General features: G+C 37.5%; 1 protein-coding gene across 3 annotated transcripts in view; it reads right to left on the minus strand.

Moving 5' to 3' along the window:
- Positions 1 to 20,321, minus strand: part of edil3a (EGF-like repeats and discoidin I-like domains 3a) — a 175,284-nt gene that overhangs the window by 136,338 nt on the left and 18,625 nt on the right. Inside the window, exon 2 of one of the 3 annotated variants that reach the window (XM_030143457.1) lies at positions 7,645 to 7,671. The exons of 1 other annotated variant lie outside the window; for it this stretch is intronic. In XM_030143457.1, the coding sequence (XP_029999317.1) occupies positions 7,645 to 7,671 (27 nt within the window). Of the gene's footprint in view, positions 1 to 7,644; positions 7,675 to 20,321 lie in introns of all 3 variants that reach the window. One more of the 3 variants, XM_030143456.1, reaches the window with a different exon arrangement.

Consider the following 20,321-nt stretch of genomic DNA (forward strand, 5'->3'; position numbering starts at 1 on the left):
CATCTGCACTTGACTTGATCTGCCATTGACAGATGCACTGAGCAGACCCCCCACCCACCCACTCATCCGGCACCACCCTAGAGTATTATCCAGCGTCTAGATAACGACATGACAAATTTACTGAAAAAGACTGAACTTCAAACTGGCTGAAATCAAATCAACATTGTACACATTGTACCATTGGTATTATTATTATATACAGGGTGTCCCAAAAATTCATTTAATTTTCCAAATGTAATAGAATTTACAAACATCATTTTATTGTTTTGTCGTCGCCTGTTCTCAAACTGACGTACGTTCTGGTCCAGACACTGCTGAATGCACGCAAATACCAAGGGAATTGTTTTGTGATGTGTGCGATTCCATTGCTTGGCGTTGTCAGCAGTGTCTGGACCACAATGTACGTCAGTTTGAGAACAGGCGATGACAAAACAATAAAATGATGTTTGTAAATTCTATTACATTTTGAAAAAAAATTAAATGAATTTTAATAAACACCTACTTTACAATTATTTTAAGTGTGTATACATTTTTGGGACACCCTGTATTTTTGTATTCTGTCCTTTTGAGTCTTTTGCTACATTTTTAATTTTTGTTGCGTCTTTTGCACTGTTTTCATTTTGTTGCATCTTTTGCTACATTCTTAATTTTGTTGCGACTTTTGCACCACTTTCATTCTTTTGTGTTTTTTTACACCGTTTTCATTTTGTGGTGTCTTTTGCACCATTTTTTCATTTTGTTGCATCTTTTGCTACATTTTTAATTTTGTTGTGACTTTTGCACCTTTTTCATTTTGTTGCATCTTCTGAACCATTTTTTAAAATTTTGTTGCGCCTTTTCCACCGTTTTCATTTTGTTGCATCTTTTACACCATTGTTAATTCTGTTGCGTCTTTTGCACTATTTTTGTCTTGTTGCATTTTATTGCACTGTTTTCATTTTGTGGCGTCTTTTGCTACATTTTTAATTTTGTTGCATCTTTTGCACCATTTTTGTCTTGTTGCATTTTTTTTTGCACTGTTTTCATTTTGTAGCGTCTTATGCTAATTATTTCCCCCTCACTCCCCCCTTCTTTTTCTCACTTTCATTCACACCCCCCCCTCCCCTTTTCCCTATCACCCCTAACCAAGCTATATTGTTTAGTTGCTCTTCACATTTATTATTTTTTTCATTGTAATAAGATGTTGTCGTTGTTTGTCAATACTCTGTTGTTGTTGTTTTTTGTTTATTTGTTTGATTTTCCCTTTGTTTATATGTCGTTGTTTTTCTGTCCACAGTGTCTTGTTAACTATCACTAATTAAAAAAAAAGAAAACATCCACACTGTACACACTAGCGCCCTGCAGGTCTCCTGATGCATGTTGCATGTTTCTTCCTGTGAGTCCGGATAATCTGCACTACTGCACCTCACTAACAAGAGCTGCTTACAGCCAGGTAAACTGTTCATATTCATCTTCACTGGAATCAAGTTTTCTCAGTTTTACACTGCGTGACCACCTGCCCATGCACCAATGTCTGTCCAGGTGTTTGTATTAATACAACTACTGTTCAAATATTCATCCTATCTTTTTACTTCAAAAAAAGGTAATAAGAATTATTACTACTGCAGATTTGTATGCACCAACAAACTCTATTTTTACAGAAGCTTAATTTACAGAAAATACATGATCTTGTTGACCTTGATACAGTTGTGATGTACAAAGCACATAATAATCTTCTCCCTCCTTGCATCCAGGAAATGTCTGAATGTAGGAAAAGTCAGTACAGCCTCAGAGGAACCGGCATTTTTAAAAAAGCTAATAAAAAAAAAGTAGATGTGTTTCTGTTAGAGGGGTTTATTTTTGGAATGGCCTGGAAGATACATTTAAACAGTCTAAAACAATTAAAACTTTTAAAAAGATGTACAAATGAACTATTATTCAAAAATACACAGCTCAGGATTGACTAAAGAAAATAAGTGTTAAAAAGACTAGGATTAATATTGGTAGTTGAGATAAGGACATGATTTACCTGAATTAAATATGTATTCTCCCCTGTTGAATATTTAGCAATGATTACATCGAAACATGTTTTTGTTTATTTCTTTTCATGTGGAAACACTGTGTTAACTGTAAATAGGGTAAGGCAAATAAGTCTGAACTTAAGCCTAAACCCTTTCAGTCACATTGTATGTGGAACAATGGATATGTTGGTTTTGTTTGTTGTTTAAAGTAATTAACGACCAAATAAAGTACCACTTCTACCACTACTACTACTACTATTTAACCCTTAGGGGTCTGAGCCTATTTTGGCCATTTTTGAGTACTTTTGATTTTGCCTTTATACACAATATAAAGAAATGTTTACTATACCCATGTTTGGTATCTTTTATTTCAGCACAACTTCATCTATATCATCTGCCTATTATTTTTTCCACTTTAACTTACTATATCAACACAAAAGGACAAAAAACACACAAAAAATATAAAATCTGATTTGAAAAATGTATATCATTTCTTGCATAAATAACATAAAGATGCTAAACGAACCTTTTCAAAGACTTTCAAAGTGAACATTGGTTCTAAATATTAGGTATATAAAATCAAAATTGGAATAAATTAAAACTATACTCAGATACTTGACATAAAAACATATCTTTACATAGGCGGTTTCACCAGTTTTCTCCCCCCCGGTCCTCCCAGTATCCGCATCCGGTTCAGGTGGGGGTCATCCTCACCCTTACCTTTAATGCTAAATCCACTCTGTGGATTAGAATCCGTAGATTCGGCCAGTTTTTTCCCTTTTGAAAAAGGACAAAAAAATGACGAAGATATGGTCAGAAATATAATGCTTGCTTTATATCACTTTATCGCTTGTTTGCTCCGGGTTCAAAACGTCATATCTCCGGTTGTATTTGCTCTAACAGCATCAAATAAAAAGTGGGAGAGTGTTTCAAGTCCGCACTTTTGAATGAAATTGTCCCTAGTGGTCTACGTGACTGACTTTTGATGCTACGACGTGTTGAAAATGTCATGTGATTCAGTCACAGGGCCATGACCGTGGACCTCTAAGGGTTAAAGGTTAACTGTGTATACCATTGTGAACTAATACTATGTCATGTGTGGGTGTAGCCTTAATTTTTAAAATGTTTCTAATTTTATGAATGCTGCCACTTTACTTCTTACCCCGGGACAACAGTTAAAAAATAGCTTTTTTGCTAATACTGGCACATTTACAGAAATATTCATTATTGCATACTGTCCCTGCTAAATAAATAAATAAATGATGTGAATGAAGCCATCACTTAAAAATTTCAATTCAGTTTCTGCATCTTCCATATAGCACTAAGTTCAAGGAGAAAGGCCTGTACATGATCTACCTTGTTACCCTTCTATGAAAACGTATAAATACACATTTTACCTGCCCCACGAGTGTGAAATTTACATCCAACCTCTTCAGAGCTCACTGTGCACTGGGCCACATCACAGAGAAATTTGACATGGCCTAATTGTGTCAAATCTATTTTAACCCGGCGTCTTTTTATACGGAGGCTTCACTAGTTCAGCGCCTCATGGTCACTGCACCCATCCTTCACCTCGACTGAAGTTGGCACCCTACCTCCAGTATTACATCAGAGCTCTCAGCATGGTCCGTTGTACATTCATGCTTTTAGTGAGTCCTTGGCCTCCCATTCTACTGTGCCCTTGCCACTCTGCCATTTCAGCCCGGTGCACTCAGCCATCAGCATTTGACAATGTCAGGCAAATGCACTTAAGAGCGGAACGTCATACGAATCGTGCAGAGACAAAATGGTTCGGAAACTGTCAAATAAATATTCAAATGCAGAGGACGCACGGAAGATTTGTATCAACCTGGGAGGATCCGGAGAAAAGGCGGAAATGGGTGTGGAGATGAAATGCCATGAAAATGTCAGCCCTGTGTCCTTGCTATCCAAAGGTCTTCTCTAAAAAGCCTGTTTGGCCATTCTAGTTGAGCACATGCTATGTTTTTATGGTAAGTAATTATCCCATAACCTAATAAAGGTTCAGACGGACATATATAATGGCTCCAGTGTACGTCTGTGTCCTGTGTTCAGTCAACAGGGACATACTATTGTTAGTTATCCACTTAATGCTGAAGCTCAGTTATCCTTCTGCATTTATTATTACCTCTGCCAAGTGTAACGGCAGAGGTTATGTTTTCATCGGGGTCTGTCTGTCTGTCTGTTAGTAAGAGAACTCAAAAAGTTAAGGACGTATTCAATGACATTTTCAGGAAATGTTGATACTGGCACAAGGGGCTGATCTGTCTTAGCGGAAGTCTGTCCTCTCCGAGTGCTTTTTTAGTTTTTTATTATTATAATCTTTATTTAACCAGGAAAAAAGCTCACTGAGATTAAAAATCTCTTTTTCAAGAGTGTCCTGGCCAAGACAGCAGCAGCAGCAGAAGTTACACAACATGGAAATCACAGCCACACATCCACATTAATATACATAAACACAATGAAAGTCAGTACTAAAAACAAACTTAAAACTGATCAGAACATACATATAAAACATCACCATTATTTTAAAAGGTACTAAAAGTATAATAACAATGTTCCTTAAAAGCATCTCAAAGCTGAACCCAATTCAATCAATTAGAAAAACATCTACACCTACATTTGTCCTTTTCCCATTGATTTAAAATGACTTTGAATGTATTAAAAGACAGCAGTTCCTTCAGTTTAATGTCCTTCTGTAGGTTCTTCCAGGCAGTGGGAGCAGAATATTTAAAAGCTTTCTTTCCCAGTTCTGTTCTGACTTTTGGAGCCTGTAAAGATAACAGATCCTGGGACCGGAGACTGTAATTATTCAAGTCATTCCAACAAATGTAGACCACCAAATATGATGGAAGCAGACCTAGGACACTTTTATAAATCAAACAATACCAATGTTTCAGTCTACGTGTAAAAAGATCTGTTCATCCAACTCAGATGTATAAAAGACAATGATGAGTCCTGGCTCTGAGGCCTGTGATGAACCTCAGAGCACCATGATAAACAGTATCAAGGACATTTAAGCTCTGAGACGACAAATTCATATAAATAATGTCCCCGTCTCAGTAACAAAAAAGTAAAACTTTGCTTCAAGTGTTGACTTTTAAGCGCTGACGTCTGTTTAATCTTCAGTCTGATAGCTGGTTAAGTGTATCACAGTGGTGTTTGTCAGAGTTCTGTTTTCAATTTGTAATAAGCACAAGAAGCAGACAGAATAGTCCATTTGCATATGCAATACTAATACATCAAAACACATTAAAAGAGGAACTATCAATCTGCATAATGGACAATGGGCTTTTGAGGGCCCACTTCTCTGTGCTTAAATGACTAGTAAATAGATGACAGTAAGACTATCTCAGCCCCCCCACCCCTTCTCCCGCTCTTTGTGCAGAATAATTGTTATACTCAAATATTTAGCTTTATTGAAATTTTCTACTTAAGACGCTCTTTCATGATGAAACTATTGTCTCGTTCTGAAAGACAGTGAAGAGTTTTGAGCATGTGGCGGTCTGAAAAGAACAAATGTCTCCAAATTGATGATGAAAGGATTTTTTTTTTCTCAATATGAATAAGTATAAATTAGAATCTGACTTCTTTGGCATCAAAAGTAGAATTTCAATTACAATTGGTTTGTTTTTTATTACTTTATTTGTCTTATAAAAGTAGAGAAAACACAATTTTTTATATTTTACTTTAATTGTGCAGATTTTTTGTGAATGTTTTTTTGATATATTCTATATGCATGGTACTATTTTCTTAATTTTATTGTTAAGCTACATTACACATTTGTTCATATTTGGCTCACTGAGCAAACTGTCCTACATCAACCTCAAACTTATTAAAATGACAGTGTAAGATGCTGTCAAACTGACTGTCAAACACAGCAGAACACACACAGATACAGTAAACTGATACAGCGACACAAGACAATGGGCAGCCCCTTTATACGGCTGCAGACAAAGGAACCATATGTGTGGCATAAAGATGTGAGGGCTGTGAAATAGCAGCTGATATGCTAAATTCTTCAAACCTGTCATGAATAATTTGGCTTTCCACATCACTCTGTCCTATTTTCTCTCTAAGTCCAGTTCCAGGTCAGTGGCCACAAGTCGCACCTAATTCGGGTCATTTTTTGAGATTCGATAATTATTTCTTGTGCTGTGGCTATAGCTCCTGTTTTCCATGTGAAATGTGTGCAGTAAATAAAGGCTTTGGGACTTTTATTCATGCAATCCCTGTAAGCATGAAAATAACAGGGTGGAGTTATAGCATATGATAAATACTCTGCAGTAATCCGTATGTTAACAGTGGCTTTTCTGAGATATAATGAGAGTTGTTTTTTTTTTTTTTGTTTTTTTTTTTTTTTTTTTTTTTTTTGCTGAGGTTATTGACCTTTCCATCCATATGTGGCAGTGACAGTTTCAGCTTATTGGTCCATGCACAATATGCCCATTACTGCATATAACATACATATGTGTGTGTAGGCCTGTGACTGTGTGCTTTACTTTCTGACTAATGATAAGAGTTTCACACTCATACATACTCTAAGTTACACATTACAATAACAAACAGCTTTGATTTCTGTGGCTTTATGTCTTATCTAAATAAACCATTCTTGTTTTAACCCATTTGATCTCAGACAAAACCAACAGAAATTAATATTAATGAAAGAAACATCGACGAAGACAATTAGATGTTGATGATGCTCTTAGAAGTAGGAAGTTTGTATTCAGTGGCAGCTCTACCCCAGGATGTGAAGTGACATTTTAATTACATCACTGATGAAGATAAATCAGGTTCTTGTTTACTGTTGTCCTCTGCGGTCCCGCTTTCGTAATAAAACTCTCGTTATATTAGTTCTTCCAATAATGAGAAGCAATGCTTCAATATGCAAAATATGGCCTTGTAGGCATAGGATCTTCAAAGGAATTTTTAGTGTGATCATTTACAGAGCTTTACCAAACTACCTTAACATACCAGCAGCAGAGGCACGAACACAAAAAACACACTCCATGCACTCCTCGGGGAATGGATACACTTAACATTTACATTGAGACCACTGCTAATGGGGTGCATTTTGACATACAATGCATTCCAGATTAATGAGAACATTTTTTTTTATTGGAAATGCTTTGCTGATTAATGCTCTTAACTTAATGGATTATGAATTTGACTTTAACAAGAATAGAATAGAATGATGTTATGAACTAATGCTGAACACTCAGGTATTCAGGAAATGTTACCCATTATCCAAAGTAATCAATGCACTCACAAGACTCAAATTCTGAAAACAATCTCAAAACTCTGTACTAGAAAATGATGCGATATTTCTCCAGAGTCGCACTATTAGAAGAAGTTTAAATAGTGCTGCCGTATGAATTGAACGTCTAAATGATATAATCATAAGTGTTGCTGACCAGGCGTGATCAGCGAGTCGATGCAGGAATTAGAGACAGTGGTAATGAAAGAAAGAAGGGGCCTGGCCAAGAGTTAGAAAATGAAACAGCTTTCTTTCCCTCGCTCTCTCTCTCTCTAACTCTCTCTCTTTTCCTCTGGCTAACACACACATGCTTGTGTCGACATACACAAATGAAGGGAAATCACGTTACCAAGCATAAAAATTTCCCACCTGCTGAAGTTGGTTCCTCACCATCTGCTGCTGTTGAGACACAGAAGAGAAACAGAGAGAGGGAAGGAAGAGAAAAAATACATTTCATTAGCTTTATCGCAACTATGTCAGTGTATACAGCCCTGCAGCTGCACATAATACTGCTGATTCAACAGTATAATTAATCGTGCTAGCATATGTGTAGCAACATTTGACATTTAATCCATGGAAGCATACAATATGTACAGACACACACCTGCTACCTGTAGGGTATGACATGCTGTCAGCACAAAATACTCCACTGATGCTATAAGATGTGCTGGCACTGGAGCACAGCCCATCCCCCACTTTGACACTGTTGCTATGCTGTGCCCTGGTCGCTGGACTTAGACTAATATGTGCTCATCATTCTGGACCAGCGTAGGATTAGCCCCTGTGGCATACATTCAAACATTCTGCGTCCAGGGATCTTAAATCTCATTGCGAGTCTGTGGCTGAGATCTGGCCTGTCTACTGTCATTATTGTCCCCATCTCCAGTTGGAGAAAATGCACTGAAGGCCGGCAGAGGAAGAAGAGTAAAGGCGTCAGATGGACGGAACGTTGAACTGGACTGTTTGACTGTTGGTGCGCTCAGGCATGAAATAAAATACAGCAACAACTAGAAAAGCACTTGGAGAGCACAGACCTCTGCCAAGGCAGATCAGTTGTCGCCCCTCCCCCCCAATCACCACCAAAATTTAATCACTTATTCTTTGTGCCAATATCAACATTTCCTGAAAATTTCATCCAAATCCATCCTTAACTTTTTGAGTTATCTTGCTAACAAACACAAACAGACAAACCCCAATGAAAAAACATTACCTCTGCCATTACTTGGCAGAGGTAATAAACCATTATCTTTCAACAGTATCAACAAAAGCATGTCATTTTCATGCAAACACCCCACTTTTAACAGAATTCATGGTTTGCATTTTATCAACAACAGCCACTTTAAGTATTTTTCTTCCGTGTTTTTTTTTTTTTTTTTTCCTGCAGTGGCTTTCATTGTTAGTGACTCAGTCCATTGTTCCACTACAGTTTTTCAGGACTGCGACTCATATTTGACTGATTCCGTCAACAAAATTATATGAGTCTGTTTTTCAGGACTGAAATCCCATATACCATTTGTTCTTTTGTTGACTTCCTGCTCAGTGAACGTCTGTTAATCTCAGGAACCCGGGTCCTGGAGTATTAAACTACAACTGCTGTCACCACTTCCAACCACAGGGGTCTCCATTTAAACTAGGATGGAAATCTTGAGGTTTATAACTTAAAATAAGTTTTGAAAATAGACAAATAAGGTGTGTGTGTGTATTGAAACTTGGTGCTGTGAAGCCCAGATTAAAAATGTCAGTTATTCCTCAAAGCTAATGATACTGCCTACAAATGAGACGCAAGCTTAATTAAAGTATGATTCAATGTCATGTACATGCTTTTCATCCGCACTGTTGAATACTAATGAGGAATTAGCATATGGAGAGGGTTAAGGCCACATAGATCATAAGGCAGACGCGGTAACAGTTATGGATGCCAGCAATTTATGCAGCAGCAAATGGGTCCAAATCCATTTTAGAGAAATAATCCGGTCTCATTTCCAATCAGGACACGGAAAAACAAGTAAAAACAGATTTTTCTCCTCTTCAAAAACTAAACATCGGTGTTCTGTCAGCCTGCATCCCCTGTGGTGTTTATGGATGTTAAAATAAAATCACTTCACAGTGTACTCTCAGAAGGTTTTAAAAACTTTAACACTGCCAATCTAATTTAATGTGGTACTTAGTTTCTAGGGGCTTTATTCAGAGTGCTAAATTTCTAGGAAGACAAGCTGATCTGAGTGTTTTGACAAACTTAGGACACCCTTGGAATAAGATCCCAACTCAGACAATGTATTCTCTCACTAGCTGAAAAAACTGAAATGATTCACTTTGACTCTACAAAAAATAAACCACAGCCCGTAACACAACTTTAAATGTGAGAGAAAGATTAAACTGAAGTTGCAAAGAGCCAAAGCCAAATACTTTCCCAACCTCTCATCTGTCTGGCTGCAGACTCTCCCCTTTGTATTTTCCCATGCACAAGGGCCAATGTAATCCCAAAACCAAGCACATTCCACGCTTCACTTAGTGCGGTTATCTTTCTGCCATTTCCTCTCTTCTTTAACCATAAGGGTCAAGATGCACACACAGAAGGCCACAGACACATACTGAACAGCCTCCACACATTCACACGTAGAAAAAGAGAAAAACATGTGTTTCCAAGTGCAGACAATTGCTCACACCCACACATAAACACACACAGAAAAAAGAAAGAGATAAAAGCATCTTTTTATTATTTATTTTTATCCTAGTGAAGTAGTGAATCAGAAAAATAGTGCATGAAATATTGAATGTTACTTGTGCAATGTCTCCTCGGCTGTAGCAGTTTTGACAAACCATTGAAAGACGTGTTTAACTACTGCTCACTACGATAATTAGTTTTAGAAATCAAAATAAAAACCTTTCTGTCTCTGAAAGAAACGCCATGACTGTACAAAACTATATTTAGTTACAGGGCACCAATGAATAAAACAAACCTTCTGTCAAAAATCCCACAAGGCTGAAAGCCACATACAAACACAAAAAGACATTTTCTCATTTTCATTCCATTTTTCCATCAGCAGTGGGTATATAAACACATTTTTCAATTCACTTAATGAATTGGAAAGGAAATCATAATTTATCACTTAAGCATGCGTATCAAAAAGTGGACACATTAAGCAGTAATCTCTACCATAACACAATACCCTATGCATATGTTAATGTACTATGAACCGGCTCTTATCATCAACACAAAGCAGCAACATTACCCTGCTGTCTAAACAATGACCAGAAAATTTGTCATTTGTTTTGTCTTGTGGCTTTTACAGTCATCAACATCAGGCGGTGAAATTGCACGATGACATGTTTTTTTCTGCTGTTTTTTTTTTCTCTCTTTAACAGATACTGTATGATAGATGGACACATAAGTGCATTACTCCACATGTTTTCCCATTTATTACAACGAATCCTAGACACATCTTGAGACTGTGCTAATAAATTTGTTAAACATGGAGGGTTCTGGAGATTACTTATTTAAATGGCCCCTCCTCCTTCCCAGGAGAAGGTCCTCTCTGTAGCATGATAAGCCTCCATCCAGAGACATATTGGTTTAATCTGACTGACAGCCGGGAGGAAGTAATAACCATCCATCCATAATCTAAATGGGAACCAGCCAGCCTGTCCAGCACAGGGCTGATATGACCTCAAGGTGTTCGGCGTAGATAGAGGGACGGGCGCGCAGGACGAACAAAGTACAAAAAACATAAAAAAAACACACATAAAATACACGCAGTAAGGGAGAAGGACACACATGCAAATTCTAGATATATAAACATTATGTAACATGCCAAGTACCATCAAATGGGCAGTTTAACTGGGCATGCAACAACTGAGCAACATAAACGGCCTGATTTACATACACACGTTCCCATCCAGCTACGCAGCGTACAAAAAATAAAATAGAATAATATGCCTGCTGTTCATAGATCTTAGAGAGAGAGAAAAAAAAAAAAAAACAAAACATTTCTATGATGCTTTATCCAGCTGAAACAGCAGAGAGTTGAATTGTTGCACAGCGGTAAGGAACACAAACTGGAATTGGGTTTTGTTTTTGCATCATACACAGGAATTATCAGAATCATCTTCACTCTAATAAACAGGAACATTAAGAAAAGGACAAAATAAATAAATACTAAGATAAGGATGTACTCTCTGGAAGCAATAGTCAATAAGGTTCCTAAATAAATAAATTAATAATAATAATAATAATAATAATAATAATAATAATAATAATAATAATAATAATAAATATGTTTTGAGGTTTTTTAAAAGCTCCCACTCATGAAAAATCCCAGGTCTCTTACAGAATTAATGATACATAAATAAATATAAAAAATATATTAGCTGCATTAATCATTAAGCATTGTGATGGCAGTGGCTCTAATCTTTTCCATCTATTTAAGTGCATGTTGTTGATGTTTAGCTTTATGCTTTTCTTCATCAGCTACGTTCAATGATAGCTGTTATGGACCTTATACATTTCTCATAATACATTAGCAATAAATAGGAAATTTACAGAATAGATGATAGATGTCAAATATGCATAACAGCAAATGCTTCACTGGAAGAAAAATTTGTGTTGCATATTGGCTCATCCATACTAAATCTAAAGAGGGAATCTAAGAAGGTGAGAGAGAATCAGAGAATACTGGCATAATCTGTCATCTTAATCACTAAACTGATCAAATGATAGACTTTTTATATGACTCATGGTTCACATTTGTTCATAAAACATTTGTACAAATTTGAAAAGCAACAATAAAAGCAGAAATGAAAAACATCACTTCTGTTTATTCCCACATTAAAATGTAGTTTTTTTAACAGTAAAGTTTTTCATCTGGTTTGTGGTCGTATTGATGTGGCGAGCTTGTTTTTTTAAATGAGCAAAATTCTACCTTCATAAATATCCGACAGCTGTGATTTTCTTCACAAATAAAATGGGAAAGTCATTTAACTTAGCCTGGTGATTTATTTGGGATGTGCTGAAACACAAAATATACAAGTTCAAGAAAAATTGAGCCGTAAAAACCTTCTATTAGTGATCGTAAAAATGACAAGTAGACTCACTATTGTCAAATGTCTGGATTTGTATAAAACATAAGGGATGAATTTCTATAAGAAACATTTGTGGGAAAGTGGTAAACCCATTAGGGTCCATTCTGGTGGGTTGGAGTAGTACAGAGCTGCAGTTTGTAATGTTATTTCCAAAGCAATAGCATTTAACCCTGAGATCCAGAGAGGCCAATAAGCATATTGTTTTGCTGTATCCACATTTGTCTGGGTGAGGGGGTCACCGCAACAAATGCAATAACTGTAATTATGACAGCAGTCTATTTCAGAGTGTCTGTTTTATGATGCTGTGTTGGATGGGACTGACCTGTTAGATGGGTTTTACACTCAAAAGGTTGTGGAGAAAATTGTTTTTAATGTTTGGTTATTTACCATAATAGGTTGTTCAATAACCAGTAGGTGGGGATTATATAAGTGCTTACCTACTACATTTACATATGAAGACATTATTCTGGAAATAATGTGAACCGCTACAGCTGCACTTTTGACATTTCAGTGATTATGTCATTTAGCACGTCTGAAGTGCTTACACTCATAATGAAATGAAAAACATTTCAGAAAAGTAGATGAGGTTTATAGTTCTGCTGAAGAGGATAATTACTCTTGTTTACTTGTGGTTGTCTGCACACAAATATATCACACTAACCCATGTATGTAGAATAAAACAGCTTTAGAAGGAACCAACTGGAAACCCAAACAATAAAGACAGCTGTGCACTAAAACTCAGCTTCATCTGACATGATGACTTTGTAAAGCTTATCACTCTTACCTTCATGGCCGGTCGGCCCATGACAAAGTCAAAAACAATCCGGGTAATGGATTGTATTCCCATTTAGCAGTGTAGCATGAGGAGTGACAGCCAGCTGTCAGTGCTAGCTCTGGCAGCCCCGGCTCCACTCGCTGGGGCTGACAAATCCTGTTTGTGTCTGTCAAGTGTCTCTTATTATAAATCTCAAGCAGTAAAAGTTTTGTTGAAGTTTTCATGTTTCTTTGCAGCATTTGGCTGTGAATAGAAGATATGAGCAAGATGGTTGTTTTAATCAGGATACAGCTGGTTTGAATACGACACAGTCCATAAAATTATCACAGAAACCACTTTAATTTGCCACAGGACTGCATTTAATTACTGCATGAATCAAACCGTGGTTTTAAATGTTTTGAAAAATGTTTCCAGCTATAATTGTGCAGTATTAATTATCATGATCAACTTGGAAGGCAGATGCAGAGTAGAATTACCATAAAGTGTTATACACTCGCTCTAATGGTAATTCCAGGTAAGAGCTAGAGCTAATAAGTGACACTATTCAACACCCCAGCACTGAAACCATGTCACTGTGTCATACTCTCCATCACTCACACACCAGAGAGAAATAACACAACAAATGTTCATAGGTTTTAGGGCAGTGTTTTGCAACCTTGGGACCCCACGTGGGGTTGCCTGGATTTCAAATGGGGTCGCCTGAAATTTCTAGAAATTGATAAAAAATTAAAAAAAAAAAAACCAAAAAACAAAAAAAACAACTTACTAATAAAAAATATATGGTGATCTGACAGAGACAATCCCAATATATAAAAGACATAAACTGTGAAGCTGAAACTGAAGCACTGTGGTACTGTTTATCTTTCAAATGTTCATTGTGGTCAGTTTCAGATGCTGCAGCTCTTTCATAATTCATAGTTTGAGTTCTTGTTTGTTCAGTATTAATTGTCAGCCTTGTAAATACAAGCTGGACTGACTGTACATATCCTGACCAAGGAAAATCAAATTCTCACTTTGTGCAGTAATCTACACCTGACTTTTCTGCCTCCATCCATAATAATATACATTATATAGACTAAATGTCGTCTAAAATTAATGTTTATTTGCAACATAGTATAGCAAACTATTACATGACCAAAAACAAATTAATTTTAGGAAAAAAAAAAAAAATTATATATACATATATATATATATATATATATATATATATATATATATATATATATATATATATATATATATATATATATATATACGTTTATGTCTGGGGTTGCCAAAAATTTGCGATGTTAAAATGGGGTCACAAGCCACAAAAGGTTGGGAACCACTGCTTTAGGTCATTTACAGAACTCTGAATCAAACAGTCCCTTTTGTTCTTCAACAGACAATAATATGTATAAATCCATTTGCATATGACAGACGGTGTTCATGTGCACTAATGATATCACCTTTCTTTGTATCACCTACATCTCTGCACAAACACACACACACAAACACACTTTCCAACCCCCAGCAGATACTGATTGCACATCTATCTCCCACATAACATCACCCTTAAAAGTGTTTGTTCCGTCGCAGCAGAGCTTATTAACATTAAATCATCTTAGTATGGAGTGGGTGGTGGCGAAAGTAACTGTGAAAATGACTCATGCACAATACCAACAATAATTAGGGAGGTATTGTTGATGTGCCTCCGACTAATGGCGAGGAAGTTCAGTAGCACACCCCTTTATATCAAGTGGAATGATAAACACTATCTCTCTGGAAGCAAATAACCCATCCATCCTCATTTTACTTTTTTGTCAGCAGAGCAGGAGTGGAGGGTAAAGTCCTCCATTAATGAGTTGCTCTTTGACGTGAGGTTTAGCAGAGAAGGGGGGGGTGGTAATAAAGGATGAGATCAGGGATTTTCCTCACTATTCATCTGGTTTCTAGAGATAACATACATTACATACCAACATGTATTAAATAAGTAATAGTACCTCAAAGTATGTATATAAAAAAAAAAGACTGCTGCACAGTAAGAGAAAAAAAACTCCAATATTTCTGTCAAATCCAACTGTGATATAGTTCACAATATATCTCTTGCTTAAGGGCTGTGTTTTCTAATGCCAAAGCCCTGCCACAGCAGTCACAGAGGGTGATGTTTGTTTTATAACTCTCATATTACTGTAAATCAGGCTATAATAAGATCAGGCTAATAGAGTAAACCAAAACACGAGCTAACTAATCCGTACTCTTTAAAAATAAATCAGAAATGTGAATCTGAGATATTTATCTTGGCTGCTACAAGTAGTATTTCAGTATTCCGTCTGCAGATACATCTGAAACATGATATGGTGCATCTCTGTCAGCATATTCACTGTGAGCTTTTGCAAAAAAATAAAAAATAAAAATAAAAAAAAAGTGGATATATTTCGTAGATTTATGTAAAACGAAGATGAGATTCCTATTTTATTGTAGCCAACAAATCAGTGATCCTGGGTTGATTGTGTTCTTTGGTGTGGTCAATGAACGAGCCCATAAAACAGTTTAAAATCCATGATATCCCAGACTGTACACTATCTGTTGGTGGATGGGATGTTCACTCAAATAGAGCATCAAATTGCTACCCCAAGCATAACATAAAGAAAAACACATTGGCTCAGACTGTCTTGAGGGAAGTGTTTTTGTAATGTGGTCAATATCGAGTGCAGACATATCCAAGGACTGATTCATACTGTGTTTTCGACACCCAATCAATACGTTTTTTCAAGTTTTTTTTTCACAAGTGTCAGTGTGCAAAAGCGAATGTCAGCAACTAATATATGTTCTAAATGGTGCTATGGTCAAAATTGATTGTACATACCCTATAGGAGGCTACCGCAAGAATACAGAAGTAGACGAAATTGACGCTTCTGACACGATGTCGATAAACTGTTCTCCCTTAACCTGATCATTAAAGTTGTGTAGATATTCTGCTGGTTTGATCCCACAGCCAACAGTTAGAAACATTACATACTGAAAAGAACTGTTCTGAGGTTAGATATTGTTATTCTTCCAAAAATAATTCCAAACTCAAAAAGCATAGTTGCATTGTCTAATGAGCTACGACCAGATGGCAAGGAGGCTTGCGGCTGTGGCGTGGCGGTGCAGCGAGCGTGGGTTTTCAACCGGGAGAAGAAGATGCTGCGTCCTACTGTACAGCAACATTTATCACATGAACCAAACATCCTCGATTTATATGTCATACAGAGGGCTTCATCATGGAGCTCAAATAGGTGGGATGGTGGGGTAATTTCAACAGGAATATGAGACTATAAAACACACAGCAAGATTATGGACAGAGAGTTAATGTACATTTATTAGCTCTATAAGATGAATAATGCAAGGAGGGATTTCAACCCATTCAGTGGAGATGAAAGGACAGATGAAGGCAAGGACACCAAGAGAAGGATGAAGAAATAGAAAGTCATGAAGGAGATATCTACCCATTGACATGAAAATGAGAACCCCTCCATTACTGCAGTCACCACCCTTGTGTATGTAAATATGTAAGTCCAAATCCACTGAAAACTCTGCACGCTGCCAAAAAACAAAAGCAAATAAGCTTCTCAAATACTAGAGCACACTGACCCCATTATGCTGCACAAGCTATTTCCAGAATGTTTATGGTAATTTTCTGCCCCTTTTAGATTTAAAACCCTTGTTTGCTTCAATTATCTAAGAGGAAACATGAAAGGTTAACACCTATTGTTCGTGAGAAGAGAGCTCTATATTTTCCACTGACATTTTGATGGTTTTACTCACACTTCTGGTTAAATTCACGTTTAATTGAATGCACAGTTGTGGTATATCATCACCAGTACGCTCTACAGATCAGTATCAGCTGCGGATCTGGCATTTTTTAGAAGATCGGATTGGATTTAGTCATGAGATCGGGCCGATCTGGACCTGGTTCTGGGGCGGGGGTGAACATACATCCTGCTCCCTCAAATTAAAGTTTCCGAAGGTAAGGGGGAAAAAAATTAGCTGCACAATAGCGGGAGGGTTTGAGGAATTAGTAAAACATCTATAGGTTTCACTTTCAGGTGTTTTTCAACCTGCCGGGCTTTTGTGGAATTATTTGACCCGACCCAACCAACCCTGCAAATAAACTGACATTCTTTTGACCCACCCCATCCTGACCTGCGAGAAACCCACTGATGTGCACATCACTAACGTACAGTGCAGAACGCACCCTCATATAATACCTGGACGGACCAGTCCATAGACCAGCAACAGCAGTGGCAAACATATGGCCCGTGGATCAAAACAGGCCTGCCAAAGTTTCTAATTTGTCCGACAGTATGAATTTGGAAAGTGCAAAAATTATACTAAAGTTATTAAGAGTCAAAGGTGTCATATTTGTTTTAATTCAGGTTCCACATTCAGCCCAGTTGTGATCTCAAGTAAATTATAGCATAACCTATAAATAATGACTCCAAATTGAAATCAAAATTTTAATAATAATAATAATGGATTGGATTTATATAGCGCTTTTCTAGACACCCAAAGCGCTTTACATTATTAACCCATTATTCATTCGCTCTCACATTCTCACTCTGGTGGTGGTAAACTACATTTGTAGCCACAGCTACCCTGGGACAGGCTGACAGAAGCGTGGCTGCCCCTCCAACCACCACCAAACATTCATACACTAGTGTGGGTGGCACTGGAGGCAGGGAGGGTGAAGTGTCTTGCCCAAGGACACACCGGACTGACTAGGACAGAGCGGGATTTGAACCACCAACCCTTCGGTTATTGGACAACCTGCTCTACCACCTGAGCCACAGCCGCCCCACTCAGTATCAGATCGGTATCAGATCGGTATCGGCAAAACTAATCCTAAAAAAAATGGATCAGAAGCAAAAAAATCCAGATCAGGATATCATTAGTGCACATCTTTATCAGTTTATTATTAGGGATGCACCAATATCAAAAAGCAGTATCGGGTACTAGTCCGATACTGAGCTTGTGTACTAATAGTCGTACAGGTAAAAGTGCTCCGATACAAACACACCGATACCACTTGACGGCAGCGTGACGTTCACCTCATAGTGCAGAAGGTACGCAGCCAAAGAGTAATGTCAGCAGTGTGGAGTTTTATCAAAATAAACGACGGTGACTAAAGAAACACTGACTGCAAGTTACGTTAAAGACACGGACGGATGCAGACGGAGCATATTGTCCCTCCTCTGCGTACATTCCATACATAATTCTGTCTGTTTTCTGGGAGCCTATACCCAGAGCCACATAAAGATCATGATATTATCTTATATTTATGGCTCTGTGCGTACAGAGACAGAGAAGCAGTACCACCGGGAACCGTGGAGGTAGCGGATCTTTTCAGAGCGACTGTATATGAGTTAGTGAAAAACTACTGACATATTTATGACAACTACCCTCATCAATATCAACATTAGCATCCACATTAGTATTACCTCCTCTGTCGTCACCATGTTTGTTACTACTGACTTTCTTCTTCTCAAAAAAACTTTGCTCTTCTTCGTGGTATTTGGCAAGTACGGTTAATAAGAGAGGCGGCCTTTGGTGGATTGTTTGAGAAACGCTCATTCCAATGCATTAAATGTCAGTAGCAGCACTTTGTTACAGTCAGACTGATGACAATGAGAATAAAGGATATTTTCAAAAGGAACTAAGAACCGTAATGGTATTATTAAGTACTCATATCGGTACTAGGTATCGGCAAGTAATCAAATGTAAGTACTTGTACTCAGTCTGGAAAAAAGTGGTATCGGTGCATCGCTATATATTATAATGCCGAAGAGTTGAGGTTTTCATCAGCTTTATATCTGTTTAAAAGTAAGTTTTTCACTTGACTTCTTTCATCAGTTTTTCCTGTTTTAGCTTTTCTGTACGATTTCTGAAGTGCTCTTTACAAAATAACGTAGGATATTAACCTGGGGTGTTTTGTAGGCCATGCATTTTGTAAAAGGAAGAGGTGTTTAACAGTCCTCTCAAATACACTTTTCACATGCAACTCTGCTCTACATTCACCTGAAAAGCCTATTCCGTTGCCAAAATGCTCGTGGAGAGATTTGTCTCATACAGTATATTCTGCGGAAAGAAAACAATGGGAGAAGAACTTCCCTGTAAATGAACCTGACTAGCAAGAAAATTACTTGAGCAGCTGATTGTGCCCGAAAAAAAAGGACAAGCAAAAAAGCTAGGACACAATGTAATATGATGATCATAATTCATAACGAGATAAAAAACTATCACCCCATTTTTTAGAGCTAAAAGGTAATCATTGAAATGAAAACCAGCATCAGTCCACGCCAAATGATTCTCCTGTGTATTTTGTTGTTCACCAAATGACAAAGAATCAAAACTTGAAAGAGTAAACTGGAACTTTGTTTCCGTGCCAAGCGTGCATCTGAAGTGTAATTTGTTCACATCAAAGACCAGAAGAGAAAACCCTGACTCATTCCACTGTATTCCACATTGTTAGTGTAGAAAAGGGAGGAGGAGGAGGAGGGGTGAAACTCTCACTCCCCCTAATTGGATGTAATAGCTAGAGGGAATAAGCTTGCTTTGGCCTCGAGGAAGGCACGGCAGCAAGAGAGAGAAAGATGTTTAGAGAGGGCTGAAATGCTAAACATCCATTGGAAGAGTGGAACAGACTAGCGGTGTGGGCCTGGTAAGTCAAATACACGTGCAGCTGGCTGCTCAGAAACAGCTCTATAAAGATAGCACAAAAGAGAAAAAAAATATAAGAGTCTGCAGGAATGTAGACTGGAATTAAATGGCCCTGGAGGCAACAGAAACAGAAGAAAAGATGTGAAAAGCAGAACATCAAACAGACGAGCCGGTTATTGATAACAGAGCACGCTGACCACTGACTGAGCTGAAAGCTTTTGGGAGGGTTGAGTCCAGAGAGACCTGGGTCTACCATACAGGGACATTTGAAGATGAAAAACCTTAGGTACTCCTGTGAAGTCAATCACTGAAGGCAGTCCTTTACACTTTTCCCTCGTGGGGTTAAATAGGTTTTTTGTGCTTATGGAACTAAGGTAGGACTGGTCACTTGAAGTATTTAGAGAGGTCCAACCAGTGATTTCCTCATTTCACACAGGTTGAAATTCTGAGGGCCAAGTCATACCAGAAGTCATGACAGTTTTTTTTTTTTTTCTTTAGCAAAGAATTGTAG

This window comes from Sphaeramia orbicularis, chromosome 9 (assembly GCF_902148855.1).
Source record: "Sphaeramia orbicularis chromosome 9, fSphaOr1.1, whole genome shotgun sequence".
Lineage (NCBI taxonomy): Eukaryota > Metazoa > Chordata > Actinopteri > Kurtiformes > Apogonidae > Sphaeramia > Sphaeramia orbicularis.